General features: G+C 33.9%; 2 protein-coding genes across 7 annotated transcripts in view; one reads left to right on the plus strand and one right to left on the minus strand.

Annotated features, from left to right (window-relative positions):
• LOC122418138 (uncharacterized) overlaps positions 1-17977 on the minus strand; it is a 32086-nt gene that overhangs the window by 13425 nt on the left and 684 nt on the right. For 3 of the 6 annotated variants that reach the window (XM_043432197.1, XM_043432194.1, XM_043432190.1), the window contains exons 1-4: positions 17768-17977; positions 15703-16146; positions 12687-12902; positions 5801-6038 (exon numbers count right to left, since the gene is read on the minus strand). The exon at positions 17768-17977 is cut by the window's right edge and continues 684 nt beyond it. In XM_043432197.1, coding sequence (XP_043288132.1) covers positions 5801-6038; positions 12687-12902; positions 15703-15935 — 687 coding nt within the window. In that variant the 5' untranslated portion in view covers positions 15936-16146; positions 17768-17977. Of the gene's footprint in view, positions 1-5800; positions 6039-12686; positions 12903-15702; positions 16147-16679; positions 16811-17767 lie in introns of those variants that run through there. The other 3 variants (XM_043432192.1, XM_043432193.1, XM_043432191.1) reach the window with 2 other exon arrangements.
• LOC122418139 (voltage-dependent anion-selective channel protein 1-like) lies at positions 708-3588 on the plus strand. The gene is made up of 4 exons (XM_043432198.1): positions 708-952; positions 1825-2050; positions 2185-2394; positions 3130-3588. The coding sequence occupies exons 1-4, from the start codon at positions 791-793 to the stop codon at positions 3396-3398; spliced, it is 867 nt and encodes a 288-aa protein (XP_043288133.1). The 5' UTR covers positions 708-790; the 3' UTR covers positions 3399-3588.

Here is a 17977-nt window from a genome sequence, read left to right on the forward strand (position 1 = left end):
AAATTTTGGCTCTTCGTAGTGCCAAAAAAAAAACAGAAAAAACCTTAAAGTCCTTCGTTTTTCCGTGCACATTTTTTTCGAAAAATATTCCAGTGAAAATTGTGACGATTTATCGAGAAGTTCATTTAATAATTCAGAAATTTATGGGATTTTGTTTTAACGAAAAAAATCAAAATGGTAAATTCCCTTTGGCTCTTCGTCGTGCGAGAAAAAATGGAATTTTTTGAAACGCTTCGATCAATGGAATCTCGATTAATGTAAAATGAAAAAATAACATTTTAGCAGACTCGCAAGTGTCGCGGATTGGGGTCGAAATGAATCCTGACTGTGTCGCGCACAGCCACGAGCGCGACGACTGATCCAGACACGCGATTCTCGAGCATGGGGTTCTCAGCGACGAATCGACCAGCCAGGAATTTCAAATTTTTCAAAAAACATAATTTTTGAAAAAAATAAAAAATAAAGAAAAAATGTTATTTAAAAAAAAAATTGTTTAAATAAATTAAATTGATTAAAGAAGATGCAAAAATTGGTTGAAAAAATTACGAAATTTGAATGAAAATGATTTTGAAATAAAATTGCGCCCAATTCCTTCGTGGAATATCTTCGATCGCTAATTTTTGTTTTTCTGCGATAATTTGTTTGCGCAACTTCACGAGATTATTGGGACTTTGACAATCGGAAAAGTGTGCGGGAAAAAACGGGGGAAGATTGAGCAGCTCCCGTGCGAGGCAGAAGGCGCAATCTCGTTTAAGCGGAATTATTATTGTTCACAACATCGAGCTCTTTCATGACAGTTCCGAGCTTCGCGGATATTGGAAAAAATGCCTGGGACATATTCCGAACCGGTTATCATTACGGTTATGGTTTGTTCAATATTTCGATAACCAACAAATCGGAAAAGAAACTCCGACTCAACAGCGAGTACAGCTTACAGTGTGACACCTCGCAGGTAAAGTTTCTTTTTTTTTACCATTTTCCACTAATTGGAAATTCAATGGAAAAATTCAATCCAAAAAAACGTTTTTTCTTCTCTTTTCTAAATTTGATTTTGACGTCTCTCGAGCATTTGATTTCTGTTCGATTTGCAATCAGCAAATTCGACTCACATCGGTATTTTGGATTTTGAGTTACCAGTTTTTTGTATTTTCAAATTATCAAGTCAAAATATCGACTTGACCAGCGATAAAATTGTTAATAAATCATCGAATTCGACTCACATCGGTATTTTGGATTTTGAGTTACCAGTTTTTCGTATTTTTAAATTATCGAGTCAAAATATCGACTCGAGCAATGATTAAAATTTTCAATAAATTGAAAAATTCGATTCTCATCGGTATTTTGGATTTTGAGTTACCAGTTTCTCGTATTTTCAAACTATTGGGTCAAAATATCGATTCTAACAACGATAAAATTTTTAATAAATCATCAAATTCGATTCTCATCAGTATTTTGGATTTTGAGTCACTCTTTTTTTGAATTTTCCAATTATCAGATCAAAACATCATTTCAAGTAACAATAAAAATTTAAATAGAAACGAAATATGATTTTCTTCGATATTTTAGCTTTCCTGTCACGCATTCAATTTCTCCTTAAAAAAATTCACTCCAATAATCAATAAAATACTAATGGAATAATTTAATTAGATTTTCCTCAATATTTTGGCTCTCCAGTCGCTAATTTTTCAAAATAATTCATCAGTGAGTTAATTCGATAATGAAAATCCTGAAAACATTCAAAACCACTGAGTGAACAAGTTCCAAAAACGAGGCTCGATTTTTCCTCGTTTTTTTCTTTGATTTCGTTAACCGATTTTCCGGCAGGCTGACGGCAAGTCAGAGGCGAAATTGAGTCTGGACCGAATAGGGGTTTTGAAGCAGAAATGGAAGAGCGACGGGACCATTTTACTGGAGCATGGTTTGGAGGGGAAGCCCATCGATGGGTTTTCCCTGACAAGTGGTTTTTCGTACAATCCCCATACGAGTATTTCCGGTCTGTTGTTCGGTGCCAAATTCCAAAACGAACATGTCAATTTGAATTGTTCTGTTTGTAAGGTTTTCCGGATCATTTTATTCGCCAATTTTTTTTTTTTTTTTTTTTTTTTTTTTAATTTACACTCCGATCGTTATTTTTTTGAGCCTCATTTTTACTTCAATTTTGAAAAAACAAATAAATAAAACCAGCAAACGCCTTCGATCAAAATTTTCGTCTCACCGGAGCTGCGGTTCTGGGAATCAGGGACTTGCATCTCGGCTATCAGGCCGGATACGACACGGAAATGAATTCCATGACCCTAAACGACGTTGGGCTTGCATACAATTTCGAAAACGTGGGAGTTCACTTGCGAGCTACTTCGATCCCTTACGAGGGTGGTGCATCCGTTTCTTACAAAGGTCTGTGCAGTGGAAAAACTTTTGTTTCTAGTTCTCAGCATTTCTTAGGTTTAAACGTTCGTTTTTTATTTTTTTTTTTTTAACAATTTTTTCAACAATTTTTCTTCCGAAACTTTCTTCATACGATTCGAGGGCTTTCCGTGCTTTTGGGATCGTACGAAAATTTTGGAATAAAGAAAACAAAGTTTTATCACAATTAGAAAAAAAATTGGCCTTCTAATTTTTTTTTCATTTTTATTTTTCCATTTTTATTCTCTGAAAAGTGTATTTTCTCGATATTTTTTAAATTATATTTTTCTGAAAGTTTTCGATTGATGTTTTGAAGAAAATTTTTATTCGAAAATTTTGTTTCTCACTGAGAATTTTTTTCACTTGAGTTTTCATGAAAATCTTTCATTTTTCATTGAATTTTGGCTGCTTTTGATCACGAAAGAAAATTTGCTCGTAACATGAAAAAAACATATTTGATCAAAATTAAAAAAAAAAAAAAATTGGCCTTTTTATTTTTATTTTTTTCATTTTTATTCTTCGAAAAATATTTTTTTTTTAATTTCTTTAAATAATATTTTTCTAAAAGTTTTACATTGATATTTTGTATAAATTTTTTATTCGAAAATTTGGTTTCCCCCTAAAAAATTTGTTCCACTCGAGTTTTCATTAAAAATATTTCCGTCGTTTGAAAAATGCTCGGTTGGCTCGATCACGAAAGAAAATTTGCTTTCTTCGTTTCCATAGTTAACGAAAACTGGGACACTGTAATAAACGGAGTATTCGCAAGCAGAAACGATCGTCAACGTTGGACGGTTGGGATCGGAACGCGAATGAGAATCGACGACAAAACGATGGTCAGACTGAAGCTCAATAAGGATCGTCAAATGGGTGCAAGTCTCCAGCAAAAATTTTACAATTTTATCAACCTCACGCTCTCGTTCAGCCTCGATTTGAATAATCTACCGAGGGGTGATCACAAAGTCGGTCTCGCCATCGACATCGAGGACGTTTGATCCTTAAATTCCCCAAAAGCAAATCAACAATCAACAAATTTATAAACAAAAAACTGTAAACTCAAAATTCTACCTTTTCCCAAAATTATTTTCATCTCTGTCCTCGATCGATTATATTCCAGAGCAATTCTTACGAAAAACCAATTTTTCCAGCCACGTATTTTAATATTCGTTGTTTTTGTAATTAATTTAAAAAAAAATCCAAATTCCTTGAAAAAAAAAATCCAAAAGCTCCAAATTTCTGTACTGGGGTTACGAATTATTGTAGAAAAAAACTAGTAAAAGACTGAGAAAAAGACGAAAAAATTAAAAAAAAAAAAAACAAATTCAAATTTTCGTTTTTTTTTTTTTCATTCAGATTCTTCGGAATTCAAAATGCTGTGTCTCAAGAGATCCATTTCTCCGTATATTTTCAGTCCTACTCTTTTAATTTTCAATTTTCATTTTTAATTGAATCCTGTTTTTTTTTTCCTCTTTTTTTTTTCCTCTTTTTTTTTGTAATCCAAATTTTTTTCATTCAAGTCCAATCGAACGGTTACAGAATGGCGAGTACGCGCGATTCCTTCGTTTTTTCTTCATTCAATTTCTCCCGAGTCCGTCGCAGCATTGTCTTCCCTATCAAAAAGCCAATTAACGAGGAAAGAAATCGAATTGTCCATACGAAAATAAAAAAAAATTAAAAAAGTTTAAAGGGCCAACTGAAAACGGCTTTCCCATCGATATTCGAGTCGAATAATCTTCTATAAGGTTACCCAAGCCATTCGATCAAACTTTAAAAAAAAAAAAAAAAAAAAAAAATTGAAGGCAAAAACGCACAGAGTCGGAAATACCGTATTGTGTTTCCATTACGAAAGGTTTCTCTGGGCTTCGAGCAACGTATGTCGCAGCACTCGACCAACATTTTCTTATTTTTCATTTCTTTATCGTGTTTTTTTATCTCTCTTTTTGCTCCAGCTCTCTTGTCTTAAGGTACTTTGTTACTTTCTCTGCGGGAGGTCACGCGACTCACGCAGCTTCGCAGGTGTAATTTTATCTTTCCATTTTCACCTTGGATCGCCCTCAAGACGGCAGAGGAAGAAAAAAGAGTGGAAAGAGAATGGCGAGAGGGGAAGGGGCAGAGGAAGAAGGAAAAAAGGAAGAAAGGAGATATGGACCAGGCAGAAGATTCGTGGCAAGTAGAAGTACGAGAAAAGACGTAATGATAGCACAAAAAGAAACGTAAATAAGTGGAAATGTCAGTGAGAGATAAAAAATTAGATGCTTCAACGTCGAGGCAGAAAAAAGGCGCTTTTTTTTAGAGCACAAAGTCCCTTCCCATTCTTCGTTGAAAGTGTGTTTCAAATAAATTTGAACGCTTCTTCCAAAGGTCAGAAAAAGATTCGATGAAATTTTTTTCCTGCTTCAAAGTAATTCGGTTCATTGAAAATTCATCATTTTTCACGATTTTTTTTTCATTTTCCATCTTCCACCGTCTTCATTCCTCCGAGTATTTTTATTGGATAAACAAAAATAATGTTTTTTAAACTCAAACGTTTTTTTTCAGATAAATGTTTAATCAACTGGAAGATTTAACTCGAATGACAACTGCATGGTCAAAAATTGGAGGGCAAAAAAAATAAAAATAAAAATAAACATTATTTTTCTAAAAATATTAGAATTTCGAAAAAAACTCCGATCGTTAAGTTTCTTCGATTTTTTTGCTCAGTCGATCATTTCATTAAACTGATTCATTTCTCATTTATTTAATGTATTTTTTTTTTTTTTTTTTTTTTTTTTTTTTTTCATTGTGTCGTCACTCCGAGTAGTTTGGAAGGCAACGAAAATGAGAATTTCAGGCTGCATCCTCACAGTTTCCATGCACTGTGGCTCCGTGTGTAATTTCTCGAGACTATTGTTTTTTTTTCTGCTTTGTTATGCACACGAACGATCGTAGAGAGGAAAGAAAAAGATTAATGAGAATCGTAATCGCCCCTTCGGGACTCTTCTGTACTCGCCTATACGAAGGAGAATTTATAGGTGGGTAGCAAATACAAAAAAGGGCTGAATGTGAGATACGATGAGGATTCACGACACCCAAAGGAGCGCTTTCCAAAAATATTTTCTAATTTTCTATATTTATTGGCCAGTTTCTTATCCTTTAAGACTTTGTAAGATCCAAAGGAAAAAAAAAATTCGTAATTATGTGAAAAAAAAAATGTTTCGTTATTTTTTTCAAAAACGAACAATTCGCCATTTTTTTTTTTTTCAATTTTTCAGACTCAATTTAAAAAAATCCCAAGTTCAATCCAGTGACGATTGTATTATTGAAAAAAAAAAAATGAAAATTAACCATAATTATTTATTGACGACGAGCTCGTTTCGTTGGATGAATGGAAATTGGATAATTTGACGTAAAAACTCACTCGGTGTCTCGGCACTGCCGGCATACTGCTCGTCCTTCCTCTATACTGTTTTGAATGTTGATTTCGAGAAGCAGAAGCCGAGGGAGCAGAGCTTGTGGGACTCGGACCGCAGGGACTAGCGCCAGGACTGAGATGTGACGTGGACGAAGCACCACCAGGACTCAGAACGCTATTTCTCGTCTCGTTTCTTGGCGATGGTGACAAATGTCCCCAAGGGCCGGCCTCGGTCTGTAGGAATCTGAAATGTCAGATTTCACAGTGTGGTTATCGATTCAACGAAAAACAGGGATAAAATAGTTTTCGAGTGGGAAAAACTCGCTTCGGGCTCATGAATAATGAATGAATGAAAATCTGACGTGGAAATTTGCTTAAAAAGAGAAATGGATGAATCGAAACGTGGGGAAACAAATCAGCGAACGAGCCCTCGATCGTCGATCGAATATGTAATAAAAATAAAGAAATTAACTAAGAATAAAGAAAGAAATAAAGAAAAGAATAAAAAAATAAAAAAATAAAAAAATAAAGAAATAAAAAGAAAATAAAAAATAAAGAAATACTTGGGTGAAGGAATGAAGGAACGAAATATTCATCGACGGATGACTCAACAGCTGACCAACGAATCTGTTAACAGGAACTTTAATTGAAGAATGAATGTCAGCTCGAATGAATGAGTGAATGGATGAATGAATGAATGAATGAATGAATGAATGAATGAACGAGGATGTGAAAAACAAATAAATGAAGAGCCAAACAAATGACAAATATTCCAATGGAACACCGAAGATCAGATGGAATACATGAGCAAATGGATGAATGGATGAATAAATTAATGAACAAATGAATGAACGAAAGGACAAAAAATGGGTTAATGCAATAACTGCTGAACAAACGTTTCAACAGTGAAAAACGTCAAAGGAGGAACGAATATCAAATCCAATGAACAAGTGAATGAATGAATGCTCGAATGAACTCATGAATAGTTAGACAAGCGAATGGATGAATGAATGATCAAAAAAGCACCTAAAAGAATTCACTAACAACCTAAGTGACGAAACATGTTTTAAATATCTTGATGGAATAATCAATATCCATTAAAATGAACAAGTGAATGAATGAATGCTCGAATGAACTCATGAATGGTGAGACACGTGAATGGATGAATGAATAATCAAAGAAAAAGCTAAAAGAATTCACTAACAACCTAAGTGACGAAACATGTTTTAAATATCTTGATGGAATAATCAATATCAATTAAAATGAACAAGTGAATGAATGAATGCTCGAATGAACTCATGAATGGTGAGACACGTGAATGGATGAATGAATAATCAAAAAAGCAGCTAAAAGAATTAACTAACAACCTAAGTGACGAGACATTTTTTAAATATCATAACAGAATAATAAATATCAATTTAAATGAACAAGTGAATGAATGAATGCTCGAATGAACTCATGAATAGTCAGACAAGTGAATGGATGAATGAATAATCAAAAAAGCAGCTAAAAGAATTAACTAACAACCTAAGTGACGAGACATTTTTTAAATATCATAACAGAATAATGAATATCAATTTAAATGAATAAGTGAATGAATAAATATTTGAATGAACGAGTGAATGGATTTTTTGTCACCAACATAGTAGCATTGAAATAATCATTCGTTTTCAAACCCACATTTTTCTCATCATTGAATTAAATTCTCTTTACATCTCGCTCGTTAAATAATTTGAGTTATTCGGATGATGAATCGGTGCGGTGTTGACGAAATAGCAAATGCCATCTTGAAGATACATGACATCAATTATAAACTCCATCTCTGTCACGATGAAATTTATTGGTGAGCAGAAGTTTGCCACGTTGGTACATACAACTTGTAACTCAAATAAATGTACATGTATACAATCCAATATGTACGTGTGTATGTATTATGTAGATGGAATGTATTTATAAAGTATTGCAGGAAATTGTGCGTGTACACAAAATTGTATGGTGCATTCGTTGAAAAATGTTTCAATATCAAATGAAGCCTTAAATAAAATGTGAAATGCAGACAAAAGTAGATGATTTTGGGGTAAAATTTTCTGCCCAATCGGTTGGTGTGGTCGGATTTTCAATATTTTTCTACGGTTTAAGGGTGAAAACGGTGAATCGATGAATAAATTTTCGTCGTTTCTCGGGGTCGATTCCTGTCGTTCCCAGATCGTTGGGAGATTCATATTCAGAGATTAATTGCCACGAACGAGCCGAATTATCATTAAATAATCGATTTAATTATCGGGTAATTGGTTTGAGAGTTTCAACAAGCATTAGAATATTCTGCTGATGAATAATGAATGGAAGAGTGGATATGAATGTGTTTCGGTGCTGCCAATTGCTCTGGAATTTCCTGTATTTAAATTAGCCTCAATATCCGTTATGAACAACACGGAACTCGCTAGAGTTTCGAAGCTCCAAAGTTTCAGTCATAAATACAGATGAGAGAGAAGAGAGTAAATTAACTCCGTATTTATCAGGGACATTCCACGCCTCGTGTTACCGACTTTCATCTCTCGCGAAAACCTCACTCTCATCTCCACAAATTTCGAACTTACAGTCATGTTTCTTATTAAGAAATGAATATTCATTCCATTCTCATACTAATGCGGATTTTCGAATAATACAACAATTTTAGTTGAAATTGAATTTATTTATTTTTCCGTAATTTTTACAAATTATAAATAAAATGCAAAGTTTTATGATGAATGAATGAATGAACGAACGAACGAATGAATGAATGAATGAATGAATGAATGAATGAATGAATGAATGAATGAATGAATGAATGAATGAATGAATGAATGAATGAATGAATGAATGAATGAATGAATGAATGAATGAATGAATGAATGAATGAATGAATGAATGAATGAATGAATGAATGAATGAATGAATGAATGGATGGATGGATGGATGGATGAATGGATGAATGAATGAATGAATGAATGAATGAATGAATGAATGAATGAACGAATGAATGAACGAACGAATGAACGAACGAACGAACTAATGCGGATTTTCGAATAATACTACAATTTTAGTTGAAATTGAATTTATTTATTTTTCTGTAATTTTTACAAATTATAAATAAAATGCGAAATTTTATGATGAACGAATGAACGAATGAATGAAAGAATGAATGAACGAACGAATGAACAAAAGAATGAATGAGTGAATGAGTGAATGGATAAATGAATGAACAAATGAACGAACGAATGAATGAACGAATGAACGAACGAACGAATGAACGAATGAATGAATGAACGAATGAACGAACGAAAGAATAAATGAGTGAGTGAATGGATGAATGAATGAATGGCTTGATGGATAAATTGATGGATGAATTAATGGACGAATGAATGAAAAAGTTGATTAACAAATTAACAATAAAATATGAATAAAAATCCAAGAAAATCGTTCGAATTTATTTCTCCAAATAAATAATAAATTTTCTCATCCACCGAGATAGCATTACTGCGAAAGAACAATAATCGGCAATCAAAGTGATCGTGAGCAATATCGAGAGGAGGGAAAGAAAAAAAAATCATTCCCACGACGTCTGACCCAATTCGGGGTGTTTCTACTATTTTGTATGTTATTCCAATTTCAAAGGTGAAACCGTCGTGACGACACTTTTTTACGAGTACACTTCGAGGGAGTCCTTTATCAGCAGGGTAGTTTCTTCTTTCGTAAAACGAAATTAATCCTATTAGAAAAAAAAAAGCAGAAAACAGAAAGAAAAAGAAACACCGAGAAAGAGAAACTCACGGAATGCGATCTCGTCTGACCTGTTTCGGCTTGAACTACTGACTTTCGTGTTTTGTCTACGCACGCCAATGAAATTCGACGATTGAGCTCGATAATCGAGTACCAACTGGAACGATTGCGTTCTATTTAACTCGGAGAGTCACGAAAAAACGATTTAAGTATTCTTCGATGTGGAGGGTCACGTTTCCATGTTAATTTCTTACGAAATTCTACTTCCATCGAAATGAAAACACTTAGGCAAAGGTGACTGAAAATTTCGCCCTTTTTATCGACATTCCATTGAATACATCAATTTTATTTTATTCATTTGAAGTTATTTAGCAATTTATCATTCTTTTCCCCTGACACACTCACGACAGTGAATAAAAATAGTGAAAAAGCTCGAAACTCGATCCAAAGGGCTTTCGCACACTAAAAAAATGATTGGAGTGAAGAAAAACATTTCCTTTCGATAAAAGTGGAAAAAGTATGAAGAGCAATCGAGAAAAATGAACTAGCCACTCTCACTCAATTTTTCGTGGCCCAAAAGGTGGATTTCGTGATCCAGCCCTTAAGGGTCTTCTTCCACGTCGAATGGGAAACAATCCAGCAACGACTTGAATCTGTAAGGCAACGTTATCGGTTAGAACGTAGTAAGAGAGAATGAGAAAAAACAGAAAAAGTAGCTCAAGGTCATCGGGGGGTCAAAGTGTCGTTTGGGCGTTGGATCGGAGCTTATCATGCCGGAGCCCTTGGTCACGAATCGCGAAGGGTAAGGACTAGTTTGTCAAGGCGATAAAAACCGGACATAATGATAAAACCTTTCCTTGTTTTTTTGGGGGTTGCGCCCTCGGGGCTGGAAAAAAAGGGCGGGTCTTAAGGGTCTTTTTCCGATTTTGTCGGCCCTTCGGGATTTTCCTCGTTGAGGAAACTGTCGCAGAAACTGAAGCCAGGAAGCGTCAGAGGGGGGAGGGGATGGAATTTAGGAAAAAGCTCCCAATTAAGGGCGTAAGGGCTCGAGCCCTTCCGGTCCCTTGGAACTTCCAGTCCAGCACTTTCCAATGTTTCTTATTTGACTTAATCGGACCTTTAACTTCCTTTCGAATTCCCAATGAAATAACCTCCCCCAAGAACGACCCTTTTTATCAACTCGCCCTTCTTTTCCTGCCCGAAGCTCTCGGACAGACATTTTTGCGAGCTTGAGATGCTCCGAGGAGGAAACCAACTCATACGGCTTCTCCGAAACTTTCGACCTTCTTATTAAATTGAAACCTTCACTTCTGACCCTTCAACTTTCGACCGGTCTACCCTCGACCCTGCACTTCAATCATCGCTTTGCAACTCACCTATCGAGTCGTCGACTTCCCCATTCGAGCTTGACACGTATTAAAAACATTCACTCAATCGCTCTCTCGACTCATTTTTTCTACACGTCGATCCCGTGACCAAAGTACTGGGAATAAACTCGCGAATGATTTAATGGTGGCTATGAAACAGAAACATTTTTTAAGGTATAACTGAATGGATAGCTCGACCAAAAATTATATCTGATTGGAATTTTCGTACTTCGTGATGCAATAAAAATCTGACAAATTCAACAACATTGAGAAAGCTATGAACAACGATTATCAATAATAATATTGCCCAAAAGTTAATAACAAATTGTTTAAACAATTAATTGTTCAATAATTTTGCGGTGACCTATTGTTTTTTTTTTACTAATCAAATGTGTGTATTTTTCCGAATGCTCATGAATTTTTTCAGAATTTTCGTGCATTTTTGTAATTTCTTGAAAAAATTTTGAAAAAAATTTTTTAAAATTTGAATTTTGGATATGTTTTAGAAGACATATTTACCATCAGTTTTGAAAAGTCTCAAGGTTACTGGATCAAAAATGTACAAATAGAGCCACTTAAAAAATTTAAAAAAGGGAATTTCAAAAATCCACGAAAATTTTGAAAAAAATCATGACCATTCAGAAAAATGAGCACATTCGTTTTGTAAAAAAAAACAAGGGTTTACTGTAAAATTGTTAAAAAAATATTTATTTAAACAATTTATTAATAACTTTTGGGCAATATTATTATTGATAATTGTAATTCATAACTTTCCAAATGTTGCTGAATTTTTTCAGATTTTTATTGCATCACGAAGTACGGAAATTCCTATCAGGTACAATTTATCGGCTGGGCTATCCATCCAGTAATACCTTAACACCGAAATTAACGAATATTTCTGTTCATTCGTTTGAAGTTTTGGATGAACGAATTCTGTTGAAGGATTCAAAAATTTCGTCTAAAATTTTGGAAATATTCAATTTCTAATGAATTTTATGATTTAAATCGATCATTTATCTGAGATCGCATTGATTTTTTTTGAGGGGGGTCCTGCTTTAGAAAATCAAAAAATCCATTGTGTTCAGCAATGCTTTTAGAATAAACGGAAATAACTCAGCATAGCCAACTTTTCGGTATAGTTTCAAGAATATTTCAAGACTACAAAAACATTTTTTTAATCTGAGAAATACTCATTTGTACATGTTTTATGGCTCAAAGTACGATTGTCGAAGTTTTTCAGCTGTGTACTATGTGGAGATCATAATTATTGTCTGAAAAAAAAATTCCAAATATTTTTTCCATTTTCGTACGAATTTGTAAAAACCCAAAAAAAATTATAAAATTCTTTATTTTTAGGGAGTTTGAAAAAAAAAAACGCTTCTAAAAAAGAATATCACTTCGACGTGTAGTAAATACAGAATTTCGCAATTTTTTCGGCTTTTTATAGGTTCATATGGAAGAAAAATATAAGTGAAAATGGAAAAAAATTTGGAAAATTTGTTGCAGACGATAATTATGATCTCCACATTGTACGCAGCTGAAATAGTTTTTTTTATTTCATATAAAATTTGTTTATTTTATTTTTTTTTCAATCAATTTATGGGAATATTCAATTAAATTTTTTTTTTTTTAGAATATTTAGTTGAAAAAATGAATTTGGATCCTGAAAATCATAATTTAAGTATTGAAATGAAGTAATGAACTGGCGTTGTTCTGAAGATTTTGGGAACTTGCAAAGCCAATTTTTGCTTGAGACTAGACGTTACCTGTGTAAATCGGGAGTTGGTCTAGCGACGGCGATGCTGGAGCTCCGCCTTCTCGATGGATTTGGGGACTTTGGTCCCTCCAGGGAGGTTTGATTTTGCTGCAGGCCTCCGTAAGAGGTTCGATTCAGCCGGACCTCAATTTCGCTGCTGCGTCTCTGGAACGTCTTTTTCGCCCATCTCTTATTCTTAACATCGTTGTTTGGCGACTCGTGTTTTCTGCGTGCAACAAAACAAAAAACCAAATAAAAAAAATCATCTTTTATGATCGATTATAAAAAATTTTTATTTCTTCTTCAAATGTTCTTCAGATTCAAATCATCAGTAAAATTATTAAAAATTTGTGCATTCGAGATTCGAAGGAAAAAATTTCAACCCCAAAATTTGTTTCAGACGAAATTGACAAATTTTTCTGTTTTTTTTTTAACTGACTTTGGCAAAACGAAATTCCTGCATTTTACAATGGCATTAATGAAATTTCATGAACATCAATCGAATTGAAAATTTTTTTTTTATTCAATTTGATTTAATTGAAAATTCTATTTAAAAATTCAATTAGATTTAATTGAAAAATCAATTTTTATTTAATAAAAAATCAAATATTTATTTACTTGAATTCAATTGAAATGAAATTTTTTTTTAATGAGAAAAAAAAATTTAACTTTTCTCGTTTCTAGCCCCCCCCCCCCCCCCCCCCAATAACCTCCCTTATTTTTCGACTTTTATTTTCGTTCTATTTTTCATACCGTTATTCATTACTTTAGTGATCTTTTTACACTTTTTACACAAGCACTTTAGTCATCAATTACTCGATAGCTGTACAGAAGAAAAATCTTAAAAAAATTGTATTGTCAAAGTTGGCACTAAAGAATATGTTCACCAAATTTTATTAAATTCTTATCATTTTGAAATTTTTAATGTATTTTTAACATGGTTTAGCATGGCAACATTGTATCGTCGCTATCCACCCTCCTTAATAATTCGTGGGGATCGTGTCTTCCAAGAATGTTCTCAGAGGTCTCGGGAGCCCACAACTCTCTTACAACCCCCTTCGACTCCTTTCATCCCCCAGTTTCATTTCCAAAAACATTGGGTCGAGACGAAATTTTCTTCGTGGGGCAAAAAATGCTGACGATTCCCAAGTCACGTGCTCGTTTTCTGTTTTCCTTCGTCGAGGCAGCGACTTATTATTTATTTTTCTTTGATTTCACTCGGGCAACGTCATCCCCTGGAGCAATTTTTGTGGGAAAAAAAATAAAAATTGGCCCTCGAAAAATACGTTGGGGCAAAAATCTGGTTTGGAATTTTGTTTATTTTATTGTTCGATTTAGTTTTTCTTTCATTCCATTAAATGATAATTTTTTGATTATTTATCATTAAAATATTATTTAAATATAAATTATTTTTATACTTATTTTTATCTATATTTATAAATTTAATTTATAAAATTTCAAAAATACTGATATAATTGAGTTAAATAAAATTTGAAAAAGTGAAATAAATAAAATAAATTTTAACTATATATAAATATAAAATTGAAGAAATAATTAGTAATAGATTGATTGTTGAAGATTTTTCAAATAAATTCCAAATTTAATTGTATTTGAATTCAAACGAATGATTATTAAAATTGAATGAAACTCGGTTTAATTTGACTTGATGGAAAAATGAAATGATTTTTGATTCAACGAAAATTGAATTTTAATGAAATTTAATGAATATCAATCGAATTAAAAATTCTTTTTCAATTCAATTTGAATTAATTTAAAAATCAATTTTTATTTAATGAAAAGTCAAACATTTATTTCCTTCAATTCAATTGAAATGTTAATTCATCAATAAAATTGCATTTAAAAAAATGATGTCAAAACTGGAATTCCCTTAATTTGATAATGCAAAAAATCATCAACGATTCGATTCGTTTCAACCAAAGAATATGAAAGTCAAAAGTGCCAAAAATTTTTTTCCACATTCGAGTGTTCGGTGGTTCATTCGATCGAGGAATATTTAAAATTCATTAGCAAAAAGCATTCGACGAAAAATCAATGGATCGGAATACGAATAAGTTTTTGTGCTGTTCTTCTTCCCTCCTGATAATGAACGTTGTCGTTCTTCGTATATACTTTTGGATTTATCGTGACACAAAAGTTACAGAGCTGGGCCATAATATACTTTTGTGCTTTTAACCCTCCGCTCATCCTGCAAAGGTCACGAGCTCGGAGGGCTCAAAATGACAGGAAATTCTCACTCGATCCACGTGCGAATCCCCAGCTTGGCAATTATGTCGTTACAACGTATATTTATCTCGCAATAACGACACGAAAGACGCTCGGAATAAAGAGTCACGTTCTTAGAAGCTTCATTCGAGTCCCACTCGAAAAATAATCCTTTTTTTGTCTGATGCCGAGACCGAATAGCCAATCAATCATTTTTAACGATCAATTTACTGATCGATTCATAATTTGCTTTAAAAAAGTATGAAAAATTTCGAAAATTTGCACTTTTTCAAAATTCTCCTTATCAGTGGTTAAAAATGCTTCCGAAATTATTTCGATTATCGAACACTCTGGCTCGATGACTTCAATTTAATAATTCGACTGAATTAATCATTTTTCAACTTTTCATTCGGTTTTTAGAAACTTAATGTCGTCGAAACTCGAACGAAATTATCGAACATCGCTTTTGGTTATGAAAATTGGTGATCACGAGTCGGTTTTGAGGGCAATCGACCGAGCGATAAGAATTTTCCAAAATCTTTTTCAATTTTTATAAAATGTTTTTCCGAATTTTGTAAAAACCCCAAACTTCGGATATTTCTTTAAAAAGTGTTTCAATTTTTTCGAATTTCTCGATAGCCCCCGAATCGTCGATTTTCTGAAGTTTTCAAAATATTCCAAGAGACCCCGAAATTACATTTTTTTCCAAAACTCGTACAGAAAGGCACGGAAAATAAAAAATTTGAAAATTTCAACAAAATTCAATTTTTTGCTGTTGTTGTTTTTTAATTCTGCACAATTACCTGGGAATTAATTTGTCCTCCAGCATGCTCGGCAGGTCGTCAGTGTCTTCGGTCAGGGCGGTAAAAAAGTCTTGAAACTTATCAGGAAAGTTGCTGGGTGGGCACGTGCTGCTCGAAGCTTTGAGTGCATCTTGATGACGTTGCTGATAATTATGAGCTTTGGATTCGCTGCTGGTCGGTGTCCCCGTGGAATTTTCGTTCCGATGATACCTCGTCGCAGTTGAGGTCGCCATCAGCCCCGATTTCCCAGATCGACGAGAATCTTGCCGGATCTCTCATGAATGTATTCGTGGGAGCCTCAAAAGGGTCTCGCTTCCGTTTCCTGCTCCGACATCTCGCTCGCTGTCCTTCGACTTTTTTCCTGCCGCCTTTTTTCGTTTTCACTTCCGGCTAATCTTCCAGTCGGTTTCGCTCCCTTCAGCCAATCCCGGACGAGCTTCGATCCTTTTCGTTTGAAAAAATATGAAAAATCACTGATTTTTCGTCGGCGAAGGATTTTTGAGAATAATCCAAATTACGGAAGCTTCGAGCTCGAGATTCGGAGTCCAGATTTTCCGGCAATTGGACAAATTTTTATGATTTTTTACCATCCGAAGTTGACGGTAATTCGGAAAAAATATTTTCGTCTTTTTTTTTTCACCTACGACGCTGAATTCCAAAAATGTTGCCTCGACGCTCTGATTAAATCGAAATTTCGTTTGAATCAAATCATTCGATATAGTTTTACTTATTTTCATTTATTTTGTCAAAATCATTGAATAATGAAAATTAAAAAAAAATTCAATCATTCAAAATTTGATTTGGAAATGGTGAAAAAATTGGTGGATTCTCGTGGACGAAAAGACGCCGAAGGCCAAAAGGAAGGAAAAGTGGAATTTCGCCACTCGGCGAGAACTCAAAAACTCCGATTTTCGGGCTCGAAAATAATCGACGATTGTCATAGAAAAAAGCGATTGTCCAGTCGATCGTCGAGTTACTTTGAACGATGGTCACCGAGCTGGATGAGACGTCAAAGATTATTCACTGGTGAAGAAACTTTTCATACGATCGCTCGCGTGCGATCGAGCATTTTGTGTATAAATATTTCCCCCCCTGCACGTGTCACAGTTCAGGCTTGAAAATAACCGACAAATGAAAACTCATCGAATTCGTTTGTGCACTTGTAAACGAAGCTGGGGAAAAAACGACTCAGAATACTCCAAAAAATCACTTTTACTCGGAGCGATTATTCGAATTTATCAGCAATTACGTAATAATTTTAAAGCTCTCATTGATCCGTAAATTAATAAGAAAGAATAAATGCAGAAAGTTTGAAAAAATTTGTCCAAAAAATCACTTTTACTCGGAGCGATTATTCGAATTTATCAGCAATTACGTAATAATTTTAGAGCTCATTGATCCGTAAATTAATAAGAAAGAACAAATGCAGAAAGTTTGAAAAAATTTGTCAATTTTCAAAATTTCACAATTTCTCGCTTCCTCTTCTTCGCTTCTTTATTTTTCCCATTTTCCGTACATTTTCCAACTTACGAACTCCAAAAAATTGAACAATTTTTGCCCTTTTTCTTTGCTTTCCTTTACATCGAGTCAAAAGTAAAAGCCAAATAAAGCGGGCTCAGAAACGTGAATTATTCGAACTCGAAAGCTTTTTATTTGAAATTTTTACTATCAAGAATACTGAATTTTTTTGGATGAGCTAAAAATAATATGTAAACTGAACTCAAAAACTCTTGAATTATTCGAATCTGAAAACTTCGTATTTCAAAAAAATTTTTTTTTTTTTTTTTCAATTAAAAAAAAAAGAAAAATTTCCCGATTAAGTTGAGTATAAAAATGTAAAAAAAATTGAGTAAATTGAGATAAAATTGGGTGAATTTTTCCGCACACGCTCTCGTGGCTTTTTCGAGGAAATTTATCGTCTCTGTAAAAAAATTCACACGTGCGAGCCACGTACTTGAGCACATTATTGCAAATGAGTGAATATTCGTACTCGAATATATTTCTATCGGTTCGAGTGGAGCATAAATCGAGATTTGCTCTCTCGAGTCGTGCGAATATCTTGTACCTGAGGAGGGTTCACCACTCGACTTTCATGCCAATGAACAATCGTCGAATTTGCAATTCAACGAAACCCGCCACCTCCGACTCGGCGCGGATTTTCAGTCGAGCTTTTGGTGGATGAAAATCTCAATAATTCGTCCGCTGAGATGGGAAAATAAGGGAAAAGCATCGAACTCATGAGGATAAAGGATTTCGCCACTTCTCGAGCTCTCGA

Source organism: Venturia canescens, chromosome 11, assembly GCF_019457755.1.
Source record: "Venturia canescens isolate UGA chromosome 11, ASM1945775v1, whole genome shotgun sequence".
Classification (NCBI taxonomy): domain Eukaryota; kingdom Metazoa; phylum Arthropoda; class Insecta; order Hymenoptera; family Ichneumonidae; genus Venturia; species Venturia canescens.

Coding starts and splice junctions, on each gene's coding strand:
- LOC122418139 (XM_043432198.1), top strand. CDS start 791: ATGACAGTTCCGAGCTTCGCGGATATTGGAAAAAATGCCTGGGACATA. Junction 2,051..2,184: donor CAATTTGAATTGTTCTGTTT/GTAAGGTTTTCC, acceptor AAATAAAACCAG/CAAACGCCTTCGATCAAAAT. Junction 2,395..3,129: donor TGCATCCGTTTCTTACAAAG/GTCTGTGCAGTG, acceptor TCGTTTCCATAG/TTAACGAAAACTGGGACACT.